The sequence below is a fragment of the Siphateles boraxobius genome, unplaced genomic scaffold (assembly GCF_051911475.1).
Source record: "Siphateles boraxobius isolate OS27281-9 unplaced genomic scaffold, OSU_SipBor_1 24, whole genome shotgun sequence".
Lineage (NCBI taxonomy): Eukaryota > Metazoa > Chordata > Actinopteri > Cypriniformes > Leuciscidae > Siphateles > Siphateles boraxobius.
In genome coordinates this window covers 15,305,891-15,330,000 of record NW_027508855.1, presented here as the reverse complement: position 1 = coordinate 15,330,000, position 24,110 = coordinate 15,305,891, and the positions used below count along the sequence as shown (strand labels likewise).

At 38.4% G+C, this 24,110-nt stretch overlaps 1 protein-coding gene across 1 annotated transcript in view; it reads right to left on the bottom strand.

The window, feature by feature from the left end:
* mapk1 (mitogen-activated protein kinase 1) overlaps window positions 1–24,110 on the bottom strand; it is a 38,070-nt gene that overhangs the window by 1,785 nt on the left and 12,175 nt on the right. Inside the window, exons 2-8 of the mRNA XM_077241629.1 lie at window positions 16,738–16,920; window positions 14,550–14,739; window positions 13,183–13,299; window positions 12,130–12,244; window positions 2,656–2,787; window positions 2,311–2,420; window positions 71–199 (exon numbers count right to left, since the gene is read on the bottom strand). Of these exons, the coding sequence (XP_077097744.1) occupies window positions 83–199; window positions 2,311–2,420; window positions 2,656–2,787; window positions 12,130–12,244; window positions 13,183–13,299; window positions 14,550–14,739; window positions 16,738–16,920 (964 nt within the window). The 3' untranslated portion in view covers window positions 71–82. The remainder of the gene's footprint in view (window positions 1–70; window positions 200–2,310; window positions 2,421–2,655; window positions 2,788–12,129; window positions 12,245–13,182; window positions 13,300–14,549; window positions 14,740–16,737; window positions 16,921–24,110) is intronic.

Genomic DNA, 24,110 nt, shown 5'->3' with positions numbered 1-24,110 from the left:
CTTTCACTATGTGACTGATTCTTTTGTCCATTTGACACAAGCATTTGGCTTCAGCAAATATTCAGTTTACCTGAGCGATAGGCTATGGTCTGAAGGCTAGTTGAAAGCGTGCAGTTTCTTGAAAGATCAGATCTTTCAAGGTCTCTTTGGGCAAGTCATCCAGCTCCATTTCAAACTTAAACGGAGCCTCAGCAACAGGCTGTGAAGAATAAATAAAGCATGGGATCATGGGATAAAATTCTTTAAACAACTCTTGCTTAAACCTGTACAACAATATTATTCACTAAAGCTGTTTTTCAGTGTTGGTAGATAAAGTCCTACACACAAATAGCAAATTATATTCATCAAGCACAGTGTTCAGTGTAGCTATTTGTGCAATATGGCGGGTGCTTAATTCCATGCAACAATGCAATTCGTAATGTTTTGATGTTATAGACACAATAAGCATCAACAAAACTGCTGTTGTGAAAAAGGCACAAAAAAATACAGAAAATGTACAGATAAAACATGAAAAGGTAGCATCAGTAATCTTAACAGACACTCTATAGATACTCAAGGGTTATTGTGGTCACGTGGCTAATAAAGTGCACTTCATAGTGCTTATGTTAGAAACGCTCAACCTTTGATCACCATAAACTCGAAGATATGAAAAAGAGGAGAACACGATGAACATGTTCGGTTCACTTTAGTTTTGTTGTAACCTGTGGGAACATATGCAACATGTCGAGGCCACGATTCATTAATTGCGGGGAAGGTCATATTAACTCGTAGCCACGAGATCATTTTGTCGAGGTAACGACATCCTTATATTGTGGCCATGTGATGTAAATTCATAGCCTCAAGATCCTATGTTGCCGAGTTTAATGCATAAGCAAACCTGTGTGACCATGACAACCTAAGATTATCAGAATTGATATTAATAATAATTTATGAAACACTTTCTTTTAAGGTGACGTAGTTACACGTTACTACACGTACTTTCTATAGTAATAACAGTAAATTATGCATGATTACAAGTAACTAACTGTAACTCTATAGTAAGTACAGGTAGTTAATATTATTCAGTACTTATTCGAGTAAGTACAATGTATCTACGTCACTTTAAAATATAGTGTAACCTAAATTTATATTTTATTCTGAATTAAGAATGACAAATGTGACCTATATTATATGCCTACTATTATATTGTACACTTTTGCCTATATTCGAATAAGGTTTGCTATTATCAAATAAACGTTAAAAGACAAAAGAACATAAAATAATTTAGGCCTACAAGAAAAAATGATCCATTCTATCCCAAAGTTTTTTAAATCCATTAACAGATCGTTTCATTTTTAAAATTTGTATATTTATATTTTTACTATTACCATTTACTAATATTGTTATGTACTTGCTAGGGATGCACCGATACCACTTTTTCCAGAAAAAGTCCGATACTAATACTTTCAATTTTGGTACTTGCTGGTACCAGTATTTTCACTGCATTTGTCATTTTTAAATACATTGGTTAGAAAAACCAAAAGAATATGAATCATATTAATTGTTTTTTGCAATCATATTAGTTTGTTTAGCAAATACATATTTCCTTTAGTTATTTTCATGCATAATGAAGCCTGCTAAAATGTATTGTATGAGCTTGTTACTTTCACTGTTCCTTCTATCGCTCCATCTAATTCTATCTTTCATTTAATAGCACAACACATATCTAGAGCTTCTCCAGCAGAGCTCAGTGCTGAGGATTGGGTCAGCAGTTCAAATGTTTAGATACTAGTGACATATCACAATTCTCTATTCCAATTTTGATACTACAGCCAAAAATTACTAGCTTAATTAATATAAATGTAAAACATTATTAAAGCCATTAGTCAGTAATAAAATAAGAACAAATAATCAAATTACAAATAGCACAAATAAATACAATAGAACAAGGAAAGGATACAAATGAAATAAACAGCTGTTTCTGACCTGCAAACGTCCTGTAATAATAAAATCACTTAACGGTTTATGTTTTACTTACATATTCGATTTAGTTTTAATCCAAATGACACGCGTGTGCTTGAGTGAACGATCGGGAATCAAGAGCATGCAACAGAAGCGCTCTCTCTCTCTCTCGCTACCGTCAGTTAACGTTAATAATACATGCCTCCTCGTTTTACTTTCTTTGCCATTGACATCCGACGGAACTGATGTCTGTGAAAAAGGGATACACCCGACAAGCTCGCGTGTATATTGTTTCCTAAATACTTTTTTTTTTTTAAATGCTATTATCAAAAGTTATCCTGCTGGAATTAAGAAAATGAGTGAACTGACCTCATCTGAGGGGTCATAGTACTGTTCCAGGTACGGGTGAGCAAGTGCCTCCTCTACCTCAATCCTCTTATGAGGGTTAAAGGTCAACATCTTATCCAACAGGTCCAACGCTACAAGAAAACAGAGGCAAAAATTTACACAGTAATCAAACCCAAATATCACACCGGTTCATTAAAATCAAAGTAAGTGGATGCTCAATTCTGCTAAGCTTTTAATTGTTATAACCAGAAATTCAAATACCAGTTGTAAAATTGCAAGTATGCATACTGGCATTTAAGGTGTCTTTGCCTCCAAAATATGAAGACTAGTTTCCTTTAATCAAGGTGTGTGGAGTTGAACTCTGACCTTTAGGATCTGCGTTAGGAAACAGGCGGTTCCAGGGCACTTTGCAGCGGAGAGGAAGTGACAGCAGGTAATTCCTCGCCTTAATGTTGATGATGCAGTTGAGGTCCTCCTGAGTCGGGGAGCCCAAAATACCTACAGGACAAAGAAAACACAAATAAAATCGGTTAGACTAAAGAGGGGGGAAAGGGCATAAGAAAAAATCTGATGAGCAATCAAGAGGATAAAGCAAAAATGAGTATAGAAATGATGAAAATATAAACAAGGAGCTCAAGGGAATAAAAGCAAGAGAAAAGGGGAAGCACTCCTTTCTTTCAGATGTGCTTAGTTTTGTTGCATCATTCCTTGGCGTCCTGGCCAGCTAAAACAACTGCAACTTTCACAAGTTTTGTACTTCATCACTCTTAAAAGATTATCCTTTGTCTTTTGAAATATGAATTAGATATACTCTAACGTTGGTAAGATCTCGTGTTTTTGATAGAAGTGTCTTTTGCTCACCAAGTCTGCATTTATTTGATCTACAATACAGTAAAAATTAGGGTTGGGCGGTATTACGGTAATATCGTATACCGCGGGGTCTTAAAATAGCAACGGTATCAGTTTCAATTCCGTCATTACCGGCACTTATATATAATATATAAATATCATTTATTCAGTGTCTAAAAATGCTTATGTAGTTGTCATCAAGTGACAGTGTGGAGGAGAAAGAGAGAGAGAGAGAAGGGAGAGGCGGTAAATACTGACGAGGCAATTTGTAAATGTTGCAATAAAAAAGGTGACCGCGAGAGATGGAAACACCTCTAACCTAATGTCGCATCTCCGAAACAACCACCCGCTCACTGCTGCGAGGATGCATTTTGCCCCGAGTTCATTAAATAAGCGCATTAGTTTATATTTGTTAAAATATTATGTTATTTTTTTTACGTTGATAATGAAAACTGAACAGCACGAGTAAGATGCGATGCATCGGGAGTCAGACATTGACCACTTAATTAAGTTTCATTTTGTAAAAGGCCTTTCTTTAAAGTGAATTTCGTTTTGTATAAATTGTATCTTAATTTTAATAATTTTTTTTATCAACCAATTGCCTGGATTTAATAAATCAGAATCAAATATAGCAGACAACATAATCATGACATGATCGTGCGCTGGCGCGCCGCGGTCACTTGCATTGAAATCTCATCATAAATTAACCGAAACTCAGTGTATGTCTCACAGACATGACAGATATCTAAATAAAGCTTGAAATTTCATTAAACGAAACAATTCAAAACGAAAAGAAATAGGCCACTCGCTGATTATTTAATCCATGATGTGCATTTCTCTCTATGCGCGTTCATACGGAAATGGCGATCATCAAATTAAACAAAACTATTCAAAACGAAAAGAAATAGGCTAGCCTACTCTCTGATTATGTAATCCATGATGTGCATTTCTCTCTATCTGTCACGGTATACAAGTTCATTGCTTCCTTCTCGTCTCGTGTTTATGTTGTTGTATGAAAGCACGTGTGTAGTGGGCGTGAATGAGTGTCATTCCTTGATCCGCTCCAGCTGATCGTCATCACATCACCAGCTGTAGCCGATCTCATCTCACCATATATTCTCACAGTTCTCTCATCTCCTTTGTCAGATCGTTGGATGTTGTCTCTTGGATGTTGTCTCTCCGTGTGGTGTTCCTGTTGGATTCGTCGTCGTCTCTTCGTTGGATTGTCGTTTGGGTTTCCACTGCACTTCACGGGTTCGTCTTCGACCATCGAGGTCCCTGCGTCACCAGTCCACACCCGTGTTCCTGTCCAGCTTTTCACTGTTCAATAAAGAACTGAGTTTGACCTGCGATTGCTTCCGTCCTGTTTTTGACAACCATGACAGAACGATCTGACCGTGCTATGGAAGCAGCAGGTTCGCCGACCTCGTTGGAGGAATTCCTTCAGCACAGCGCGAGAAGAATGGATTCTCAGGAGAGGAATTTAGGGGACACGGGTCGTGCGGTACAAGCTTTGGTGACGCAGGTGTCCGAGCTCACCCAGCAGATCTAACTACTTCGTGCTCCCGCTGCGCCACCCACACCAGCTGTTCCCCCCACACCACCAGCGATCGCTACGACATCAGAGCCACGCCTACCTGTTCCAGAATCATACGCTGGTGAGTCTGCTTACTGCAGAGCATTTCTGACACGTTGTGCCATGCATTTTGCACTGCAACCGAGAACTTTCAATAATGAGCCAGCCAAGGTGGCATTTGTCATTACTTTGTTGACCGGAAAGGCGGCGTTATGGGGGACAGCGGTGTGGGAAAATCAAGACCCTTGCTGTGCCTCGTTCCAGGCACTCTCCTCAGAGATGAGACGGGTGTTCGATCGGGCCGTCGCGGGGAGAGAGGCTGCCAGGGTGTTGGCCGACCTCCGTCAGGGTGACAGGTCGGTCTCGGACTATTCGATCGAGTTCCGCACCCTGGCGGCCGAAAGCCAGTGGAACGAGGCGGCGCAGTGGGACATGTTCCTGCATGGGTTGGCTGACCGCGTCCAGAGGGAGATCTACGCCCTGGACCTCCCCACGACGCTGAATGGACTCGTCGAGCTCGCTCTGAGGGTGGACGCTCGCATCACCAGAGTCGGGGGAAGAGCACCGTCCATTTGGTCTCCAGCTGGAGCAGAGGGTCAACGGTCCAGTGGCAGGGACGTGGTCAGCCCAGTCTTCGATCACGAACCCATGCAGGTGGGTCGAGCTCGGCTTTCCCGGGAGGAGAGGGAAAGGCGGAGGTCCCAGGGCCTCTGCCTATACTGTGGAGGTTCGGGACACTTTGCCTACAACTGCCCGGTAAAAGGCCAAGCCCGATAGTAAGTATGAGGCTACTATCGGGTGGGATCTCCGCCGAGAAGACCTCATCCACATCTACCCTCCTTCCGGTAAGACTGAGATGGTCAATTCACCAGCACGACTGTCAAGCACTTCTGGACTCCGGGGCTGAGGGTAATTTTATGGACAGTACTTTTGCACATAGACTTCAGATTCCCCTTAAACCACTCACACAGAGGATTGCAGTACACGCATTAAATGGTCAAGAACTTCCCATCATCTCGCTCATCACCGAAAACATCACACTCATCACCTCAGGCAATCACTCAGAAACTATTTTTTTTTATATACTGGATTCCCCCCTGGCACCTGTAGTTCTTGGACACCCCTGGCTCATTCATCACAACCCTCGTGTGGACTGGCAGCAAAGAGCTATTCTGGAGTGGAGCAAGGAATGTCATAAGTCTTGTCTGATGTCTGCTTGTCCGTCTGTGCCTGTTTTTGTGTTACAGGAGGAGGCAGGGGACTTGTCTAACGTGCCCGAGGAGTACCACGATCTGAAGGAAGTGTTCAGTAAGTCTCGGGCTGCTTCTCTTCCTCCGCATCGTCCCTATGACTGTGCCATAGATTTACTGCCAGGTAAGTCTCCGCCTAAGGGCAAGTTATATTCGCTTTCCAATCCGGAGAGGGAGGCTATGGAGAAATATATTTCTGATTCTCTGGCAACCAGTTTCATCCGTCCTTCCTCTTCTCCGGCGGGGGCGGGGTTCTTTTTTGTGGGAAAGAAGGACGGGTCTCTGCGACCTTGTATTGACTACCGGGGGCTGAATAACATCACGGTAAAGAATACTTATCCTTTGCCGTTAATGTCTTCAGCCTTCGAGAGGTTGCAGGGAGCGTCTGTTTTCACGAAATTGGACTTGCGTAACGCTTATCATCTGGTTCGCATTAGGGAGGGGGATGAATGGAAGACTGCCTTTAACACCCCCAGGGGGCACTTTGAATACTTGGTCATGCCTTTCGGGCTGTCCAACTCCCCAGCAGTCTTCCAGGCACTGGTCAATGACGTGTTGCGAGACATGATAGATCAGTTCATATATGTTTACCTGGATGACATATTGATATTTTCCTCGTCTCTCCAGGAACATGTGCAACACGTTCGACGAGTGCTTCAGAGGTTGCTAGAGAATGGGCTTTTTGTCAAGGCGGAGAAATGCGATTTTCATGCACAGTCTGTTCCTTTTCTAGGATACATCATTTCGTCTGAGGGAATGCGTGTGGACCCTGAGAAGGTTAAGGCTGTGGTAGAGTGGCCAAGTCCAGATTCCCGTAAGGCCCTGCAGAGGTTTCTGGGGTTCGCCAACTTCTATCGGCGTTTCATTCGCAACTTCAGCCAACTAGCCGCACCTCTGACTGCCTTGACCTCCCCCAGAACTCCGTTCAGGTGGTCAGATACAGCCGAGGCTGTGTTTGCCAAACTCAAGAGCCGCTTTGTTTCAGCTCCCATCCTCGTTGCCCCTGATTCTTCACGTCAGTTCGTGGTGGAGGTCGACGCATCAGAGGTGGGGGTAGGAGCAGTCCTGTCCCAGCGTTCGCCCGCAGACGATAAGATGCATCCTTGCGCGTTTTTTTCTCATCGATTATCCCCAGCCGAACGCAATTACGACATTGGTAACAGGGAGTTGTTGGCAGTCAAGTTAGCGTTGGAGGAATGGCGTCATTGGTTAGAAGGTGCGGGGGTTCCTTTTATCGTCTGGACCGATCACAAGAATCTAGAGTACATCAGAACCGCCAAAAGATTGAACTCCAGGCAGGCTCGGTGGGCACTTTTTTTCGGTCGCTTTGATTTTTCTCTCTCGTACCGCCCGGGTTCTAAGAACATCAAACCCGACTCTTTATCTCGCATTTTTGATCGTTCCGAACGCCCGTCTACTCCCGAGTGCATTTTACCGGAAACCCTATTTCTTTCCACACTCGTATGGGAGATCGAATCGAAGGTCAAGACGGCCTTAGAAGGGGTAATGCCTCCGCCCGGTTGCCCACCGAATCGCTTATTTGTGCCGGAGGGATTACGGTCCGACGTTATACAGTGGGGTCATTGCTCCAACGTGGCTTGTCATCCAGGAGTTAATCGTACTAAGTTTTTAGTCAAGCAACGATTTTGGTGGCCACTTATGGCTCGTGACATCCACAGTTTTGTTTTGGCTTGCTCGGTCTGTGCCACTGGTAAGACTTCCAATCGTCCGCCTGATGGGCTCCTTCAACCGCTGCCTGTCCCTTCGAGACCCTGGTCCCATATCGCTCTAGATTTTGTCACCGCCCTCCCGCCCTCCCAGGGCAACACAGTCGTTTTGACTGTGGTGGACCGGTTCTCGAAGGCGGCTCATTTCATTCCCTTACCCAAATTACCCTCAGCTAAGGAGACAGCGTTGACAGTCATTGACCACGTCTTTCGCTTACATGGCCTCCCGATGGACGTGGTCTCTGACAGAGGACCCCAGTTTGTGTCCAAATTTTGGCAAGAATTTTGTAAGTTACTGGGGGCGACGGTTAGTCTGTCCTCAGGGTTCCACCCCCAGAGCAATGGTCAGACCGAGAGAGCCAACCAAGATCTGGAAAGGGTGTTGCGATGTTTGGTTTCTAAGAATCCTTCCTCTTGGAGTCAACAGATTTCCATGGTGGAGTACGCCCACAATACGTTACCAGTGTCGGCTACGGGCCTATCTCCGTTTGAGTGTAGTTTAGGTTACCAGCCACCTATTTTTCCTAGTCTGGAATCCGAGGTCGCGGTCCTCTCCGCTCACGCCTTAATCCAGAGGTGTCACCGCACTTGGACTAGAGCCCGTGAGGCTCTACTCCAAGTGGGGGCGCGCACCAAGGCTAAGGCCGATCGCCACCGGTCAAAGCCTCCCGTATACGTCGTTGGTCAAAAAGTGTGGCTTTCAACTAAGAACATTCCTCTCCGATCCGTCTCTAATAAGCTTGCCCCCAAATTCATTGGCCCGTTCACTGTCACCAAGATCATTAGTCCGGTGACAGTCCGCCTTAGTTTACCTCCAGCGTACAGGAGGGTTCACCCCGTTTTCCATGTTTCAAAAATCAAGCCCGTGTTTCATGCTCGCATTAATCCGCCAGTCCCGGTTCCCCCCCCGCCGCGTCTCGTAGATGGGGAGACCACCTATTCGGTAAATCGCATTCTGGATTCTAGACGGAGGGGACGTGGATTTCAGTACTTGGTGGACTGGGAAGGTTACGGTCCGGAGGAGAGAAGTTGGGTTCCGGCTAGAGACATCCTGGATCACTCTCTGATCGATGATTTCAATCGACAGGTAAGGGAGTCTGGGAACGCCAGGAGGCGTTCCTAGGAGAGGGGGTACTGTCACGGTATACAAGTTCATTGCTTCCTTCTCGTCTCGTGTTTATGTTGTTGTATGAAAGCACGTGTGTAGTGGGCGTGAATGAGTGTCATTCCTTGATCCGCTCCAGCTGATCGTCATCACATCACCAGCTGTAGCCGATCTCATCTCACCATATATTCTCACAGTTCTCTCATCTCCTTTGTCAGATCGTTGGATGTTGTCTCTTGGATGTTGTCTCTTGGATGTTGTCTCTCCGTGTGGTGTTCCTGTTGGATTCGTCGTCGTCTCTTCGTTGGATTGTCGTTTGGGTTTCCACTGCACTTCACGGGTTCGTCTTCGACCATCGAGGTCCCTGCGTCACCAGTCCACACCCGTGTTCCTGTCCAGCTTTTCACTGTTCAATAAAGAACTGAGTTTGACCTGCGATTGCTTCCGTCCTGTTTTTGACAACCATGACACTATCGTTCACTATGGAGATGGTGATTCGTCAATTTCTCTAAACGAAACCATTCAAAAGGAAAAGAAATATAGGCAGCATACTCTCTGATTAATCCATGATGTGCATTTCTCTCTATAGGCGCGTTCACTACGGAGATATCAATCGTCAATTTCTTTAAACGAAACAATTCAAAACAAAAAGAAAAAGGCTAGCCTATACCTTCTTATTATGTAATCCATGATTTGCATTTCTCTCTATATATATGCGCGTTCACTAGGAGATGGCGATCGTCAACTTAATCTTTGCAGCACTGACAGAAAAGTTGTATTAATAAAAATCAATGGACGCGTGTCACCGGATTTACAAATGCACTTCTTGCTTGTTAATTTAATTTAAATTAATTAATAAAATGAATACAATTGTCATAATTAAAATAATTAAATATTATTAAGTGTCCCATTTTTGCTCATTTATAAATAGTATTTATATCTACCACCCCCTCAGCACCTGGGTTAAAAAATTATTTGACGCCACCATATTATAACGGCCCACGTATTAAAAATAGTCGAGTCTAAATAGGGCTCCGGCTCATATTACATTTAATGCCGTCAGCCGGGATCAGACACAACGTGCACGGGTTGGCTTTGATTTTTTTTTTGCCCGATCTGGTATTCAGTTTCTGAACGGTGTAGGCACAAGCCAACAGTTTGGTGACGCTGTCTGAGCCTTATGTCATAATTTTTAATTAGTCACGGTAATACCGGTAAATTTAAATATACCCCGGTAAAATAGGGAGGAGGTTTGACGGTGTCAAAATTTGGATACCGCCCAAGCCTAGTAAAAATATGAATATTGTGAAATATTATTACAATTTAAAAGAAATGTTTTCATAATTACTCCAGTCTTCAGTGTCACAGAAACCATTCTAGTATCCTTATTTGCTGCACAAGAAACATTTTTGATTATTACCAATGTTGAAAACAGTTGTGCTGCCTAGTATTTTTGTGGAAAACGTAATATACTTTTTTCAGGATTCTTTGATGCATAGAAAGTTCAAAAGAACAGCGTTTATTTGAAGAAAAAAATATATTACTGTCAATTTGATCAGTTTAATGCTATAAAAGTTAATTTAAATAGTACTATTTAGTACTATTTAAATAGTACACTAAAAAAGGTTTTTAAAGGTAAAGTAATAAATACCTTTAAAAACATTTTTTAGTGTACTATTAAACAACCTAACGTTCACAAAACCTGTGACCAGAGTCCAGTCACTCAGACCATTTATGAAAACTAAGCTGCAAAAATGGTTCATTCTGAAATGGTATTGACAGAACCATGAGCTCATTAACATAACTATTCAGTAGCAGTGATTGATGACAATGTGACTATACAACATGGAGGTTAGCCAATCATAAAGGAGGTAATTTGCATGTAGAAATCTTTGAAGTACAGTAAGAAAAACAGCCTATAGTATTTAATTTGAAATGTCTAAACAAATGCTACAATTGTATAATATGGCACATTTAATAACCCAACTGCAAGATGACAGTTATTTTTGGTTGCTCTGGACTCAAATTTGAATATATGCAAGAAAAGAAGTGTTCAGATAACGAAAGATGGTACAACAATAACCAAACGTAATCTAAATGAAGAAATAAGTAGCGTTATCAACAGGGAAACATCTGGTCACACAAGCCAGACGGGTTCAAAGACACACATGTTAATGGAAGAAAGTGTTACTACACAGATTGTCTCTTCAGGAACCATCACTATGGGAAAACACACACCCTCAAACACACGTAGCAGCATGGGCAACGTTATCAGCTCGTTGCAGGGTCAAAATCAACAGCATCTCTGACAGGAAACACTGCGTTTTTAACTCAAGCAACAGACGGAGAAAGGAAAAATAAAGATAAGGGAAGCGACTGACATCTGATGTGCTTCGACTTGCAAGGGAAATGATGATTAAGCCATCTTGGCGATAACCATCAAATGCTTATCTCAGTCTTACGATGCAAAACTGACCACAATGCATCATGTTTCAACTCAGAGATGAATGGCCTATGCTGAGCTTTTGAAGAGCGCTCAATATGTATCAATTATTCAGAGTGAGTGAGGATGTTTTCCATTAGAGATGGACAGCTTTATGAAAACTGTGGGGAAAAAAATATATAAATATGAAAATATATTTAGAAGAAGAGTTTGATTTCAATTTACACAATGTAGAGTTTAGTACCAAATATGTCCCGTGTGATTTAAATACTCACCTAAACACCAACAGTCCACATGAAAAGTTCGTAATTAGTTCAGCATGATTTGTGGGAATATCTAATTGCAATTTTTTAGATAAAAATGGTGATTATGATTTAAAATGCAATATTTTTCCAGCTCCAGGTTTGCTGTGCTTGTTTGTAGGGCTGCAAAATGTGGCTAAAAATGTAGCAATATGACTTTAAAATAATAATAATAATTGTTATTTAATTAAATAAAAATATATAATAATTATTATTATTTGTATTATTGAATAAAAAGTACGAAAAAATATTATAATAATATTTTTATACAACTAATATTAAGTCTTAATTTATTCCACAGGGAGCCCTTAAACCATCTCCTTTGTTGGCAACAGGTTTATAAATGCTATAATACCCAGGAAACCTAGCCGTCAGAGTTCCTATCCATCTCAATGCTTCTCTGGAAGTACGTGACTTGAAATCTACAGCTTTTTGAGTTCCAATCAGCTATAAATGTCATGTGACTAAAGACAATATACTTACAGGAAAATGACATCATACACCAAAACCCTTTACTACTGGCTATTCTGAGCTGTGACGTCAAAGGCTGCATGCAGGGAAATATATAAAGTCCACCGGGATGTTTACCTAAGATGTGGTTAAGCTGGTCCAGATAGTGTTTCCCAGGAAAGATGGGTCTATTCGAAAGCATCTCAGCCAGAATACAGCCAACCGACCATATATCAATGGACTTAGTGTAACCCTGAGAGAGAGACAAAAGTGTTTTATAATGCATTTTTTGGGGGTACATATCATAGTAATATGATATGGCAATCTAGGAAGTATCATGGTACATGAATATTGTACCATATTTAAAACCATTAATTTCATTTTTGTGTGAACAATTCTTATAAGAAAAAAAACATCAGTTTAAATTCAGGGTTTTTATCATTAACTAAACAAAAAACAAATCTATGTAAATACAACACGGTCTCATATGTTAACATTGGTTAATGCATTATCTAACATTAACTAACAATGAACAAACTATTTTCACAGCATTTATCAACCTTTGTTTATGTTAGTTAATAAAAATGTTCAGGTTCATGTTAGTTTTTAGTGCATTAAAGATAAAAATGTTGTATCAGTTAATATTAGTTAAAGTGTATCAGTAATGCTAAGATTGTGCCAAGATATGCTGTAGAAATATTAGTGTTCCTTGTTAGTTCATGTTAACTAATGTAGTTAACTAATGTTAACAAATGAAACCTTATTGTAAAGTGTTACCATTAAAATAAAGATAAAAAAAAACTAAATATTAGGTGACAACAAAACTTAGAAATGTTGTTTTGTCAAGTAACTGTAAACATTAAAACTTACAAATAAGTTAAGCCTAAATAGTAATATAAATGACCAAAAAAGCACACAACAAAATTACAAAATATTAAACCTAAATTAAAAATGAAAACTAAAAATATAAAAGATAAACGCCAACTTAAAATTTATAATAGTATATCTGCCTTCTAACTAAGGATTTGAACATTGAGTAAGACTTCAGGAGAGAGAATACAAACATGTCATTAATACACAGACAGTGCCAGAAACCTGAATTCATTTCTTACAGATGTAATGGCTGAACCCCATACTGCTGACTGACGGTCGCACAGAGCAACCAAACAAACGCTTGAGACAACACCTCACCTTAGAATTGAGCATAATCTCTGGTGCGCGGTACCAACGTGTAGCTACGTACTCCGTCAGGAAGCCAGTGTGGTCATGGTCTGGATCGGCCACCCGGGCGAGCCCAAAATCACAGATCTAAGATCAAAGAAGCAATAACAAAGAGGTTACAGACATATGTGAATATCCATCGATATCCTAGCTGATGAATTCAATGCTGTGAATTTAATTCAATAATGGTATGATGTGGTGACAAATGAGTTAAAGGTTTAAAGGCGGGGCTTGACATTTGGCGGGTGGATTTCAGCAGTGGTGTGTAACAGTCACTCCTACTAGCCACTTTAGCTGGATGAATTTTATATATAATATATACATTTTTCAATTGTTGTCTTTTAAAAACTCTTTTTCCGCAGAATTGATGCACAATACCAGCTGTGCTTTCTTGCTCTCTCATGATTCTCTCTGACAGCAAGCTGACAGAAAAAATCCACCTCCCTTCATTCACTCATTTAATTTACTCTGGATGAATATTATTGGTGTTACAGGGCTTGAATTTCAGCATGAGATTGCGCATAATTTTACTCATTCCCGCAGATTGTGCTCGCATCCAATATGCGGCACATAAAGCTGCGTCTCAGTACTAAATCGAGTTTGTTTTCCCTGCTTATTGCGATTAAACTGTCAAATACACACAAAGCAATGTCAAAAAGCTAGCCTTGGCGAGTATTCACGTAAACAGTCGGTTATGTTTAAGTGAATGAAACTGTTGAGAAAGAAAATGCATGTGTAAAAGTATAACGGGGTCTTAAAATGACAGCCGCCTAAAATACCTGCTGCCAAATTCTGAAATAATGTTCAAAATATCTATATGGCAACTTTTCCCCATGGTATAATGTAAAAATTGTGGTCAGTGAAAATGCTGATGTAATCCACTAGCCACAGTGGCTGGTGAGCAAAAAAATGAATGTCAATTTGTCAAACCTTGTTTAAGGGTGTTATTTTTCCTTTGTTAAATTACTTTCTCATACTATACGGCTATGTCTGAAATCGCAGAAAAGTCTAAAATGACTAACTAATAAATAAAACTTTTCGTAAAAAAAATTATACAAATATGATCTAAATTGTATTTAATTTATTTACATTTATTATACAAATTATATTATATTATTTAATTCCATTTACATTTTTAAATGTTGCATGGACAAGCTGTTTTGTGAAATGGAATAGCTTCATGTTTAACATTTATAGAAAATAATATGAGTTAAATGGAAATGTAATGTGCTTTTTTGTACAAATGACAGATGTAGCGTTCTGTGACGCAGAAATGGCACACAACCTTTAAATGCGTTTAAAATGGCATGATGGTTTAGAACCGCAGTGTGTTTCACCTTGAGGTCACAAGTAGTGTTGAGCAAAAGGTTAGATGGCTTCAGGTCTCGGTGGAGAACGTTTGCCGAGTGGATGTACTTCAGGCCGCGCAAGATCTGGTACAGGAAGTAACAGATGTGGTCATTGCTCAAGTGCTGTGTCTTCAACAGCTTGTATAAGTCTGTCTCCATCAGATCCTGTACAATGTAGCTATGGTTTTGTCAATGTCAAGGTCAAACACAAAGCTTGGGGTTCAGAAAAGGTTGCATATAAGAACTGATATAAGCTTTAGGTTTATTGTACGTTCACACACTTACACTGGAGATCTCAGTATGTGCAGCCAGTTGAAGAAACCCATTACATTTAATGCGAGGATCTTCAGAACCTTTTTGTACTTTAAATCAGATTTCAAAATAATTCATGTTCTTTCTTTCACCATACGCAACTTCTACAGATTAAGTCTGAAATTACCCATCCATTTAAATTTTTTTCAAAGGGATTTTGGCGGTTTTATTCAGTGTCTATAAGCTTTCAGATATCTACACTACGTTTCAAAAGTTTGGGGTCAGTCTTTTTTTTTTTAAACAAATGAACCGATTTAAGGATGCGTTAAATTGATGAAAAGTGACAGTAAAGGCATTTAATGTTACAAAAGATTTCGATTTAAAATGAATGCTGTTCTTTTGTTCATCAAAGTATCCTGAAAAAAGCTAAATAAATAAATAAAGTAGCACAACTTATTTCAACATTGATAATAATAATAAATGTTTCTTGAGCAGCAAATCAGCACATTACAATGATTTCTGAAGGGTCATGTGACACTGAAGACTGGCGGAATGATGCTGAAAATTCAGCTTTGATTACATTAATTCATTTTATTTTAAAATACTGTATATTAATATCCGCAAAATATATTATCCTTATGTTAAAGTATAAAACACTTAAATTCTAATATTTTAATATATTATATTATTTTCAAAAATAAATGCATCCTTGGTGAGCATAAGAGACTGTTTTTTTTTCTTTTAAACGCTAGTGTATATGCCAGTTAATCCTAAAATTTGACCTTTTTTATATACGATTTATTCCTCAAAAGTACAAACGTAAATAGAATCACTACAGAACTGGAACAGTCTTAGTTAAACAGCTCACAATTCCCATGCCTTAATACCAATGCAACTAGTAAAACTTTGTTTATTTCAGGCTTTCACAAACTAAAAGCTCCTGGATATTTAAAACAACAACAACAAAAAGCACAAGCCTTTTGAAATGTTCTGTATTCATTTCAACAGGAAACACAGAAGCACAAGAAAGAAAATTGTAGTCTTTAAAATCTTGTATTTCTGCTCCCTTGATGCGAATCACACAAGAACACAGATATTAGATCATAGAAAACTACTCTCACCATCCACACGCCTACCGACTATTGATTTCAGCCCTAAAATTACCTCTTTACTAGAGATTTTTGCATCGTCTCAGCCTACACAGTTGGAAAAGATCGTTGTTTGTGCCTGAGGCCGTATTTTCAGCCTGAACATGTATATATAAAAAGCTGAACTGAAAAATTGAATGAATTTGAATTTAAATGCATCTTAAGAAGTCTCTTTTTGCTTTAATGATGGCAACATTTGAACTGATAAACATAAAACCTAATGATCATGTTCTCCAGCATGAACAAAAAAAGAGCAGCTGACTGTACAAAGAAGCCACATGATCATTGTCACATTTACTTGTTTGAATATTTACTTAGAAATATTGGTAACACTTAAAAATAAGGTATCATTTGTTAGCATTAGTTAATCTATTAACTTGAACAAACCATGAGCAATACATTTGTTACTGTTTGCTAATCTTTGTTAACTTTAGGCAATAAAAATACAGCTCTTCCTTGTTTGTTCATGTAACAACATTAACTACTGTTAAAAAATACAACATTTGATTTTAATAATGTATTATTAAATTTTGAAATTAACATTAACAAAGATTAATAAATGCTGTAGAAGTGCAGTTCATTTTTACTAATGTAGTTAACTAATGAAACCTTATTGTTAAGTGTTAGCACTATTTCGAAGTAAATAATCAAATAAGTAAATTAGTGACAATGCTCCTTTGTACTGTCAGCTGCTCTTTTTTTGCTCATGCTGCATTGCAAAGTTGTTTCAAAATCCTAAAACGTTGTTTATTTGCAGGTTAAGAAAAAAAGGATACACGTCTTTCATCTGGTCGATGGTGGGTGTGCGGATGATGTCATTGATGCTGATGATGTTCTCGTGCTTGAAGCGGAGCAGGATTTTAATCTCACGGAGTGTGCGCTGACAGTACGTCTGGTGCTCAAACGGACTGATCTTCTTTATCGCCACACGCACTTTATTATCACGATCATACGCTGAGCTGAAAAGAAGCAAAAGAGGAGACATCTTCAAATCAAGCAGATTTTTTCTTAAACTGGGTTCACACGGTACGATTTATAATAGCTGTTGCTTATCAGACTGTATGAACATGATCCCTGCTGTAAGCCATGTCACACTGTAGGATCACAGATGTCATTAATGAGTTTTACATCATCATCAATAGAAATAGTGGCTTGCAAACAAAAACAATCTCTAGCACTAATTTTGATCATGGCTTGTCTTGAAAAGAAAAATAGAAGGGAAAAAAAAGCAAAGTGGAGCAAGTTTGTTGTTGTCTCGCTAATTGCATCATCAAGTTCTGGTTTATGATTTGACGTTTTCTTAGGGAGAAGTCACAATGCAGGACTGTGGGTCAAAACTTCTGACACTGCCAGGATTTCATCAGAGGTCAAATTTAAGTTTGACTTCAGATTTTGGCCTAGGATCCGGGGAATATTTTAGGATTCTCAACATTTGTCTCAGACAGCCAAATCGTGGCCCAAATAGTACAGTGTGAATCCGGCTTTAGTTACAAAACATAATAGCTCATTCACCAAAGAATAAAAGGATACTGTACAAAAAAATATGATTTTTTACCAAGTGACACCAAGTGTCAAGTACACAATATAAGAGGTGTTCTACAGTGGAAAAGACAATGTGAACGTAGATGAACTTTTCAATTTGTGGCACTTCTGCGGATTTTATTTTAAGAAAAAAAAAGTTTCTTTAAAACAGTTACACAATGTAAATATGGACAAAGGGTCGTGGTGGAAATTATGTTTGAAGGACTGAAGAATGATCAAAACGTGTGAAAAAAAAAAATATATTTTGAAAAAATGGTTAAAGGTTTAAATAATAGATAAATAAATCAACCAAACATTCGGATACAGACTTTGTTTAGATTTATTATGTTTTTAAAAAAAAAAAGTTAAATAATTCTAATGACGCATTTTCATATTTTGAGCATAAGTAGTTGCAAAAACATAATGTGACCTTCACCTAAAAGTAAAACATAACTTTTTCAAAAGGAATCATATTTTTAATGGATATTAATATTTTTAGCATCTGAGAAGTTGCTAAAAACAAATGTTTAAAAACATTTCCAAGACAGTTTTAATGTGACCTTTAAGTTAAATAACTACCTACCTAACTAAATCAGTTTTCAAAAGGAATAATCATATTTTTAATGATGGATTTTAATATTTTAAGCATTTGAGAACCCCAAATGTTTAAAAAAAACATTTCCAAGACAATTTTAATGTGATTTGAGTTACCTAACTAAAGTTTTCAAAAAGAATAATGATGATAATCTTAATGATGGATTTTAATTATTTAAAAAAACAAAAACGTTTTTAATAAAAAAAAAAATGATTTTTTTAAATCAAAAGTAACTAATAGTTAAAATAAATAAATTCATTTTCCACCCCTAACCTTTTAGCTAAACATGGCTTTGCGTGCGTCACTCTATTTCTCACATGGGCTTCATGAATGCAAAGAAATTGACGATTTAATCTCATCTTCATCGTAACCATGACCTGATTCAAAAGATTTCTCTGAACTCTCCGCACTGCTGACACATTGTTAATGCTAAATCTGTGTCAAGTGCACCAAAAATGCAACATCTGCACCATTTTCTCTTGCACAGCAGAAACATGGTCAAGCAGGTCACAATTTATGACAGAACGGCTGTATTTAAACTTGCATTTTTCACACCATGGCTCAATATGTCTGGAGTTTTTTTGTTGTTGTTGACGCAGATTTCGATCTTGACAAGTGTAAAGTTCACGGATCGAGCATCTGGCTGGCACTGTACACAACACACTCTAAAGGGCAGAAAGTGGAGAAATTACGCAGAGGTTAAGAAAGTCCATAAAAGAGAGAGATAAGCAGAGATGGAGAGACATAGCAGGACAGCAAAAAAAAGGGAGAGAGGCATGGTTTCCATGGAGACGGACAGGCGAGACTTTGTGGTTAGGAGTTATGCAACAGGCTGTTGCCATGGTAATGTGAAGGAGGGGGGCGGAGACAGGCTGAACGTTCGTAGTGAATTTACACAATGCTCTGACAATGCCAGATACCCTTGGTGCGAAAGAGGAGAGGGAAAAAGACGCTCCAATGGCGTGCTGTCATGCCACCAAATAATAAAGATGTCTATAAATAAAGCAGGGTCTACGTGGAAACTGTGGAGGGGAATGACTGCTGTATGTGAACATCAGGAAGACTGAAAATCAGCACAAACCCTCAGTGTGGTGTAGCTGAAAGTCTATTTGAAACAACTAGACAAGAAGGCAAAGCAAAGCCACTCAAAAGGGCTTTAGTATAACTGTTTTAACTTATGAACACTGTGTGATTTGGGTAAAGCTCATTTCAGGTTCAGATTTTTTTTTAAATCCTAATAACAATAATAATTACATTTAATTAAACGATTTGACCATTCCAATTATTTATATCGTGACTTAATGATTGTTAAACAAGTACATTTCTTCGCCAAAAACTCTCATTAAAATAATGGGCCCAAAAGTTTTTTTCATATTTTTTAAAAATGAAATCAGAAGATGTTAAAGGCAGTACAACAAACATTACAATGCATAAATACCAGGGCTACCCCCAACTAAAGATTTTTCTAGTCGACTAGTAGTAATTTGTTTAAGCCATTAGTCGACTAATCGCACGCTTATATTAATTTAATTACTTCGATATATACTGGGGAGGAATACTAAACCTTTAATATAGGTGTAATATGCCTATTCCTCGCTCAAGCGAATGCATAGCTTGTCACAAAGTACCGGCAAAAGCAGCAGGTGATTATAAATGTGTTGGAAAAAAATAGCAATGAAACATTTAAATAATTTAATAAACTAGTGTTTTCTAAGTCTGTGTCGGCTGCAGATATGAAGTTCACGATGGTGACACCTAGTGGATGAGCCTTTAGAGAGAAATGCATTTTTCATGCAGATTACATTACATAATCAGAGATTATTTGTTTTCCATTTGAATTGGTTTGCTCAAAAGTAGACATTTCAAGCTTTCTATAGATAGGCCTATATTTCTCATATTTGTGACGCAAGTAGCCTAGTTTTGGTTCATTGTTCACGGAGATCGAGACAGCACAAAGAGCATATTCTTTTCGTATTCACTTTACAAAAGCACAACATTTTGTTGTTATTGCGGGTTTACACAAATAAAAGTAGACCCTCTACAGTTTTGAATGATTTATTACTCTCATCTGTATGTCCAAACATTATGGAGTATTTTAGGTTGTTCTGCTGTTATCAAGAAAAAATTCAAGTGATCACGCCGGCTAATGCTTTAGCTTCAACACTCTGCACAAACACTTGGATATGCGCTTAATAATAGCACACATTTATATAGGTTAACGTTAGAGCGAGCGGCCAAGTTAAGTTGCAACTACTTTAGGCAATTAAATAAATAATAAATAAATAAATAAATAAATAGGCCATTAAAATGTTTTTCATACCTATAAGCACATTTTTTCACCCCAAATTCTCATTACCATAACCGGTTCAGAAGTTGTTGTTTTTTCAAACCATATTTTATTCTAATAAAATCAGCAAAAACAAATATTACAATGCATAAATACTTAAATTTAATGTGAGGTTTTTTAACAGAGTAATGAGAATGAGACAAGTTGCATTACGGTAATGAAAACTGGGAGGAATGTGCTTTATTTCATATCAAAATAAAATAAAATGGATAAATTAATAAATAATAACCATAAAAACAACATTAATAATTAATCACACTTTTTGCCCCAAAATGTAATTACCATAACATGACAAGAAGTTAATTTAATGTAGTTATTTCTTATACAGGTCCTTCTCAAAAAATTTGCATATTGTGATAAAGTTCATTATTTTCCATAATGTAATGATAAAAATTAAACTTTCATATATTTTAGATTCATTGCAAACCAACTGAAATATTTCAGGTCTTTTATTGTTTTAATACTGATGATTTTGGCATACAGCTCATGAAAACCCAAAATTGATGTCTTCACATCTCAAAAAATTAGCATATTTCATCCGACCAATAAAAGAAGTGTTTTTAATACAAAAAAAAGTCAACCTTCAAATAATTATGTTCAGTTATACACTCAATACTTGGTCGGGAATCCTTTTGCAGAAATGACTGCTTCAATGCGGCGTGGCATGGAGGCAATCAGCCTGTGGCACTGCTGAGGTGTTATGGAGGCCCAGGATGCTTTGATAGCGGCCTTAAGCTCATCCAGAGTGTTGGGTCTTGCGTCTCTCAACTTTCTCTTCACAATATCCCACAGATTCTCTATGGGGTTCAGGTCAGGAGAGTTGGCAGGTCAATTGAGCACAGCAATACCATGGTCAGTAAACCATTTACCAGTGGTTTTGGCACTGTGAGCAGGTGGCAGGTCGTGCTGAAAAATGAAATCTTCATCTCCATAAAGCTTTTCAGCAGATGGAAGCATGAAGTGCTCCAAAATCTCCTGATAGCTAGCTGCATTGACCCTGCCCTTGATAAAACACAGTGGACCAACACCAGCAGCTGACATGGCAACCCAGACCATCACTGACTGTGGGTACTTGACACTGGACTTCAGGCATTTTGGCATTTCCTTCTCCCCAGTCTTCCTCCAGACTCTGGCACCTTGATTTCCGAATGACATGCAAAATTTGCTTTCATCCGAAAAAGTACTTTGGAGCACTGAGCAACAGTCCAGTGCTGCTTCTCTGTAGCCCAGGTCAGGCGCTTCTGCCGCTGTTTCTGGTACAAAAGTGGCTTGACCTGGGGAATGCGGCACCTGTAGCCCATTTCCTGCACACGCCTGTGCACGATGGCTCTGGATGTTTCTACTCCAGACTCAGTCCACTGATTCCGCAGGTCCCCCAAGGTCTGGAATCGGTCCTTCTCCACAATCTTCCTCAGGGTCCGGTCATCTCTTCTCGTTGTGCAGCGTTTTTTGCCACACTTTTTCCTTCCTACAGACTTCCCACTGAGGTGCCTTGATACAGCACTCTGGGAACAGCCTATTTGTTCAGAAATGTCTCTGTGTCTTACCCTCTTGCTTGAGGGTGTCAATGATGGCCTTCTGGACATCAGCAGTCAGGTCGGCAGTCTTACCCATGATTGCGGTTTTGAGTAATGAAACAGGCTGGGAGTTTTTAAAAGCCTCAGGAATCTTTTGCAGGTGTTTAGAGTTAATTAGTTGATTCAGATGATTAGGTTAATAGCTCGTTTAGAGACCCTTTTCATGATATGCTAATTTTTTGAGATAGGAATTTTGGGTTTTCATGAGCTGTATGCCAAAATCATCAGTATTAAAACAATAAAAGACCTGAAATATTTCAGTTGGTGTGCAATGATTCTAAAATATATGAAAGTTTAATTTTTATCAGTACATTATGGAAAATAATGAACTTTATCACAATATGCTAATTTTTTGAGAAGGACCTGTAGTAATGAGAATGAGATAATTTGCAGTGTTTCCCCTACCATTGTTTTGGGGGGGCGCCCCAAATTTAATTTCACAAACCTTGCAGATTTAATCGAATCCAGCTGTGATATCTTGTGAAGTGTGCATTTGTAGCCTGCATAAACGTGTTCCTGCGAGTGACGGTCCGTGCGAAGCGAGTAAATGTGAACAGAAGATCAGCTTCACTGGAGACGCGATCGAAAAACTTCAAATCCTTCATTTTAAAATATGCTGTGCTATATCCAGTTGCCCACTGTGTCATATTCATGTCGTTTTCACTGTGTGCTGTATGTAAAATTAGCGTTACCTTGTCAAAAGTCAAAGTAAAAAAAATATGATTATCAATTACCCTGTTACAGTGTTTACTTCCTTTTTATTCACATGTTCATATATTTTTAAACAATTACTTTATTTGTGAAAAATACTGTAATAGGATTGCAGATTCAAGAAGTTGCCATCTAAAGTATAGGGCCTAAGCTTGTTTATTTTAAATATTTTTAAATATTTATTAAATTTATCTAATTTATTAAATATTGATTTATATAAATATAAAGTGTGTATGTATATATTATATATATGTGTGTGTGTGTGTGTGTGTGTGTGTGTGTGTATATATATATGTTTGATATATAAATGCACCCTTCTCTCTAAGATATCGGCATCGGCCATCAAAAAACCCATATCGGTCGACCACTATTAATGAGAACTGGGAGTGTATGCATTTAACTGTCATTAAAAAAACGTCATATAGTATCGAAAACCATAAAAATTACCTTCATTTGGTTTTGGCGTGAAACATAACCCAGACAGTTGCTCAGTTTCATAAGATGTATCCATTTAGATGTGTTAGGCCTATGCAATATGGCATTATATATGTGTTTTACATGCCTATTTGTGGATTCATAACATATATAGCATGCTTCTCCAAATGCTAAAAGAAAACAGAAATGCTTCTATTTCAATGCACCTTCTGAGGGTGAAGGCGCTTCTAAAGCTCGTTGAAATGGGTCCGGGACACCACAAGGCTGGATAATCCTTTATTTTCTGTTCCTAACCCAGAACGCCTGCACATTTACAGCTGTGCCAATAAGAAGCTTTTCACATTCTATAAACCAGAAAATCTTAAAGACATTAACTAGGTTGAACGGTTTCACCATTCTTTGGAGACTGAACAAGCAGATCAAACAGGCCTTACTTCACAAAACTAGCTTTTTATATTTGAAGGAGGAAATGTGAGGGGAGTTTGCCAGAGCAAAAGTCATCACCACGATGATACAGGTTCAATGTGGTTCTAAATAGAATCCTAGGGTTCTTGATTAAATTTCAAAGAAGTTTCAAAATGTTTTTATATAAGGAGACATGTCTATAGCGATTGCATAATACTTTCATGTTTAATGTGCAAATTTTTTTTTTTTTTTCAATTCATAAAATGAAAACAAAAGAAATGAATTAAAAATTAAGGAATTTAATTTATTCAACAAAATCCATAAAATAATTCCATTATGCAGTCGGATCATTTCCATAATGACAATCTACCAAGAGCTGCTCAAATTAGTGTCTGGTTTAAGACATGCTTTTTTGGGGGCGGTAAATAATGGTGCAAATACCAGTAAAATTGACAAGCGCAAACCTTATAAAATCACCTTGCATGATTCATTTAAATAGTTTCCTCCCATATATTTTGCGTCTGAAAGGGTAACTCCTAGAAATGCATATGCAATAAC